The sequence below is a fragment of the Chinchilla lanigera genome, unplaced genomic scaffold, assembly GCF_000276665.1.
Source record: "Chinchilla lanigera isolate Chin_1 unplaced genomic scaffold, ChiLan1.0 scaffold00014, whole genome shotgun sequence".
Taxonomy (NCBI): Eukaryota; Metazoa; Chordata; class Mammalia; order Rodentia; family Chinchillidae; genus Chinchilla; species Chinchilla lanigera.
In genome coordinates this window covers 33,040,549-33,046,283 of record NW_004955415.1, presented here as the reverse complement: position 1 = coordinate 33,046,283, position 5,735 = coordinate 33,040,549, and the positions used below count along the sequence as shown (strand labels likewise).

The following is a 5,735-nucleotide window of genomic DNA, read 5'->3' as shown; positions in this document are numbered from 1 at the left end:
ATCCTCCTGCCTCAGCCTCCCAAGTACTGGAATTACAGGCGAGTACCACCATGCCCGGCCAGCTCAAAAAATTTTATTTTATTTTATTTTTTTGTGGTACCTGGGATCGAACTCAAGACCTTGCACTTGCCAGGCAGGCGCTTATGCCACTGAGCTATATCCCTAGCCCCCCTTTTTCTTTTTTTTTCAATAAATTTTAAAAAGGGCTGGGTATGTGGTTCCTTGCAAGGGCCCTGGTTCAATCCCCAGTACTATGAAAACAATTTGTTTTATAAAGTGTCTTTGTGTACCCTGGGGTATGAGGTGTGACTGCACAGTCTGGGCTATGAACAAGACAGTAAGCCCATATTTAGGTGCTAGTGCGGCTGCGGCGGAATTTCAGGCACTTATGAGGTAGCTGTTGTGTACAAACTGGCACAGCACCAGTGCTGTGCGCCTTCATATAACAGTGTATGTGTCTTTGTGTGTCTGTCTGGGTGCTGGTGTGACTGTGTGCAGCTCTCTGGACATTCGTGTGACAGCGTGCTACTTGGGTATCGTCCAGGTGTCAGGCTGTGTCTCACGGTTATGTGAGTGACACTGTGCAAGCCTTGGGGAGTGGTGTGTGGTGTGACTCTGGATACTGGAGTGACAGTGTGACACCTCTGGACATTGTCTAGGTGTTACTGGTCTTCTCTCGAGGTGGCCGGTGGCAGTGTGTGAGCCTGGGTATGTCTGGGTGTCAATGGGGCTGTGTGACAGCGTGAGTGACCTTATGACAGTGTGGCACCTGCACGGTGTTGGATATTAGTGTGGTTGTGGCCGCCTGCGAGCCTGGGTGTCAGAGGACTATGTGACTGAGTAGTCCTGCCACGTGGTGTCTGTCTTCGGGTGGTGTCCCCCAGAGCGTCCCCCCAGCAGCGCCCCACGCTCACCCTGGCCAGCAGTGGGCTCTGGCAGCACCACATGCGCATGTAGCTCCTGCAGCTGGCGGTGCAGCAGGTCAAGACGGCGCGCAGAGCCACGCAGCAGCAGCTCCACAGGGCCCCGGCCTCGGCCCAGGTCTGTGGCCGCGCGGCGCAGATTCTCCGCACCCTCCTTCAGCTTCAGCTCCTTGCGGATCTCGCGCCGCAGCCGCTCCCGCTCCAACTCCAGCTGCTGCTGCACCCCAGGTGCTGCCAGGTCCGCGCCTGCCAGACCCAGGTGCTCCAGCAGCGACCAGGGCTCGCTCTGCAGGATGACAGGCCAGTCAGGGGCAAGGGCTGGATAGCAGCTGCCCCTCCCAGGGCAGCCAAGCTGGCCCAGCCTCCACCCTGCACCAGCAGCCAGGCCAAGGCCTGCTCCTCCCTTTCTGATCCCTAAAACTGAAAGGCGAGATGGGCCTGCTCCTCGACTCCCCCTAACTGAGATGTCAAAAGCTAGGCTACCGCTGAGAGCTGAGGACCCCACAGATTCAACTCTGTCTCCCCACGTCTCATGGGCAGTAGGGTTCTGGAAGCCAGAATCCACTGCTCCCTTTGCCCCCGCTACCAGGGGTTCTGAGGGATAACTCCTTTTCCCATCTGCTGCCACACAAACTAGTGGGGCCCAGGGACAGTCTCTATCTTCCCTCTCCTATACCCTCAAAATAGGTAGTTTTCTGGTACTAACAATTGATTCCAGGGACTTTGCACTGAGCTAAATCCTCAGCCTTTGTTTTTTTGTTTTATTTTGTTTTGTTTTTTGTTTTTGAGACAGTCTTGCTGTGTAGCTTAGGCTGACCCCAAAATTACAGCAATCCTCCTGCCTCAGCCTCCCGAGTAGTGGGATTAAAGGTGTATAGCACCACACTCAGCTAACCTAGGAGTTTATTATTTTTTTTTGGTGCCAGGAATCAAACTCAGGACCTTGTACTTGCCACGTAGGCACTGTGCCACTGAGCTATACCCCTGGCCCAACTTTGGAGTTCTTAAGGGAAAGGTCCCTTCTTCCCTCTGGTGTAACGCTCAACTTAGAAGGGGACAGGCCCTGTCTTCTCTCTGCTGTATCCCCAAAGTAGGAGGCTCTGAAAGACAGGTTTCTTTTTCCCTGTTGTGCCCCCAAACTAGGAGGTCGCAAGAGCAGGCCCCATAGTCCCTCTTACCTTTTAAAAGACTTGGGACCCCAAACAACACAGCCCTGTTTCCTTCCTCTCTCTCTCCAACCTGGGAGCCCCAAGAGCCCCAGATATCTTCGCCTTCCACCCTGGCAACTCTGACACCACAACCCAAACTCTTCTCCTTAAGTCTCAAACCCATAGCAACATAGACCAGGGCCTCTCCGTGCATGAAGGTTCCCTTGTGTCCACCCCGGAGGGACCCAGCCCTCACCTCTAGCTCCTGCTCTGAAGGGGGATCAGCCTCCGCCATCCTGGGCCCCTGCTGAGGGCCCCGCCCTCTTCCTGGACCTCAGCCCTGCCAGGGCCTCTGGGCCGCCACTTCCTCTTTCCTGCCAGCTCCCAGCACCCCTTGCGCACCCGCAGGCCAGCTCAGGGGCAATAAGGGGACCTCCTCTCCAGTCCCTCCAGGTTGCCTCCTTCTCTTTCGGGGGCAGCCCAGGGATGGCCCTCACTCCTGTACCCAGGAGGGGACAGGGAGTACAGGACCCTAGTGTGAGTGGCAAGCAGGCTTCACACAGGAGTGACTCCATGTGCAAGGAGTGACTTCATGTCATGGACTCACAGTTGGACACGTGTGTCCGCCTGAGCGCGCGCTCATATGCAAGCACCCTGAGTGCTCCTGTGGGTCACTCTAGAACCTGTACAATGCACACCCACACACCCGTGTGCACACTTGCCTGGAGTCACAGAGCATGCCCACACTTCACGAGCCTCCAGCCCTGCCACTACCTTGTGCACACCCCCATGGGCCCTCCCCCGCCCAGTCCCCAACTTCCCCTCCAAGTCAGAACAGCCAGTTCTGCAGAGGCCAGGCCCCCTTCCTGCCAGCGGCCTTCCGACTTCCTGCTTCCTCCTGTCCAGACAGTCACTGTGCAACCACAGCCTAGGGGCCGGGCCAGCCCAGTGGCAGCCCCTCGGGCAAACACTGTGAGGTGACAGCACTGGGGCTGGGGACAAGAACAGCCCCCAAACAGCACGCAAACCACCTGCCAAACACACACTAGAACTCAACTATTAATAGTATTACAGGGTAGGGTGCGGCTCAGAGGTAGAGCACTCACCCAGCATGTGCAAGGCCTGGGTTCCAGCCCAGCACAGCAAAGAATAACCATAATGGCAGTTACTTCAGACCTCCCCCAGGTCACATTACACGTGTGCTTGTCCCATTTTCAACACAAACAGACGGGGCCAGGCACACGGCTCAGTGGTAGAGCACTTGCCCAGCATGCACAAGGCCCCAGGTCAGACACCAGTACCACAAGGGGGAGAAAAGGAGGAAACTAAGACCCAGAGTGACATAACTTTCCCCAAAGTCCTACAGCCTGCAGGAGGTGGGGCCAGGATTTAAAACAAGTGTGTGTTATGGGGGAGTGGTGGTGCATGCCTATAATCCCAACACTTGGGAGGCTGAGGCAGGATGATCTCCATGAGTTCGAAGCCATCCTAGGCTACAAAGTGAGTTTAAGGCCATCTTGAACTACACAATGAAACCCTGTCTCAAAAAGACAAAAAAATAAAACAAGTGTACTCAAGCCATGCATAGTAGGGCACTACTATACTCCCAGTAGGTGCCACTATAGCAGGCTGAGGCAAAAGGATCACAAACTGTAGCCTACCCTCAGCAGCATAAGGAGATCCTGTCTCAAAAATTATTTTTAAAAAGTTAGGGATGTAGCTCAGCTTGAAGACCCTGGGTTCAATCTCCAATGCCACCAAAAAAAAGAAAAAAGGGAAAAAAAAAAAGATGCGATGAGAATCCCAACACAGGCTGAGATCCTTGTGTTCCTGTCCAACCCCCTGAGCAGCTGTCCCCAAGGTGGGCCCAAGGCCCACCTCAGGACACCCCCAGAGTGGGCTTCCCGTGCCACCACCATCCCCTCACCATACACCTGAGGAGCTATTACTTCTTTCCTACTTATACATGAGGAAACAGCCTCAGAAAAGTGACAGCAGTCCTTCTCCACGGTTGGGCATTTTGCCCCCAGTCCTTAGAGCAGGTGGCTGTGTCCTGGGGTGCAGAGATGGCATCTATAACGCTGAGCCCATGGATGGCGTACAACATTCTACAGTGCCCGTTGTGGCCCCCACCACAGAGAGAAACCCAGCCCCACGTGTGGACCGTGTGAAGGCTGCCAGGTGCCCCGGGCTGCACCCAGGATCACACACGGGCTGGGGACCACTAAATGTCACAGCAGCCTCACCTCCCATCTCAGAAGGCAAAGGCATCTGGCAGGGGGCACACAGCAAGGAAATGGCATCCCTGGAGTTGAAAACCAAGCTCACCTAATCCCACCCTGGCCCATGCAGGCCCCACCTGCCACCCATCTGCCAGCCCCACCCTGTCCCCAACAGGCAGAGCCAGGACACAGCCAGGAGCGAGGCCAGCTTAAATAGGGAAGGCCCAGGAGGAAGGGTGACCTCCCTCAACCCCCGCTCCAAAGCAGAGGAGGCTCACAATATGGAAAGCAGGGTGGGAGGGAGGCCGGGCCTCCTGGGTCCTCCTCCCTCGGGTGACTCACTTCTACCCAGGGACAAGGGGTCACCTGAGGGCCAACAGGGCAAACTCAGGAATTGGGCCTGGCATAGCCTTAGAGAATCCCTGCACCTCCACCTCCCACTGTGGATCAGGGGGCACCAGACCCAGGGTGCCCACCTCCAGGAGACCCTCTTCAAAGGTCGGCCAGTAACCTAGGCCCCCTCGTCCCGAGATATCAGGGCTCTTCCGGAGTAGGGACAGGACATCCGTTCCCAGGACACAGAACACACACACTGGGACAGAGGGCAGGGCGGCAGGCCCAAGCAACCACAAGGAAAGGATCACCAGGACTGGGGAAAGAGCGGGCATGAGATGGGAAGGGGATGGGGCATGGATCCAGCCTCATTCCGGGGATCACAGCCTGCACAGGGGCAGGCATGGTTCACGCCAAGCGCATGCAGGCGCTGGGGGTCCCACACAGCTGTCCCTGGTTGTGGGTGGAGGCAGGGACTCTGGCCCATCCCGGCCCCAAGGTCTGACCTTGTGTGATCGGCAACACCAGATACGCCCAGCTCCTCCGCAAGGCTGGCAGGCCATCAGCGGGACTGGGGACAGGGACACAGAGGGGATGGGGCAGGTGTGGAAGGAGACAGGAACACAGTTACACAGCAACCACGGGACAGTGGACGGGATGGAGAGACGCTGGCTCGGGAAGCACCAGCCCGGTACATCTCAGGTCTGGATCAAAGACCAAAAGGGCTGGGAGGCTCCTCTGGCCTGCCCGGCACAGGTGGAGAAGGTGACGGCCCCCAGGTGGCACAGGGTGAGCCGCAGGTACAGGAGGGGAGAGTGACCCAGGCCTGCCACCCTGGCGTGCAGGCAGGATTCCAGGGACTGGAGCATCCCTACCCTGCTGACCGGGACAGTCTGCACCTGGAAACAGGTGCCACCTGGCAGCCTCTGCAGCTGTAAGGGTGGGTGCAGGGGTCCCCAGTTCCGGAGCCTAATGAGGGGACTCGGGCACTTCCGCCAACAGGTGCCTATCTGGGAGGCGTCTGCCCGCGGGCGGGGTGGCGGGCGCGCGCGGGGCACCTCTCCAGGTGAGGCTGGGGCGCGGGGAGGCGACGCGAGGGTCCTGGGGCG

The 5,735-nt window shown here is 57.5% G+C and overlaps 1 protein-coding gene across 6 annotated transcripts in view; it reads right to left on the bottom strand.

Moving 5' to 3' along the window:
• The window catches only part of Pkn1 (protein kinase N1), a 21,886-nt gene extending 16,470 nt beyond the window's left edge, over nucleotides 1-5,416 (bottom strand). For 3 of the 6 annotated variants that reach the window (XM_005381094.2, XM_005381095.2, XM_005381098.2), the window contains exons 1-2: nucleotides 5,133-5,204; nucleotides 915-1,209 (exon numbers count right to left, since the gene is read on the bottom strand). In XM_005381094.2, coding sequence (XP_005381151.1) covers nucleotides 915-1,209; nucleotides 5,133-5,189 — 352 coding nt within the window. In that variant the 5' untranslated portion in view covers nucleotides 5,190-5,204. Of the gene's footprint in view, nucleotides 1-914; nucleotides 1,210-2,327; nucleotides 2,435-5,132 lie in introns of those variants that run through there. The other 3 variants (XM_005381096.2, XM_005381097.2, XM_013512169.1) reach the window with 2 other exon arrangements.
• Between the last annotated feature and the right edge of the window lie 319 nt (nucleotides 5,417-5,735).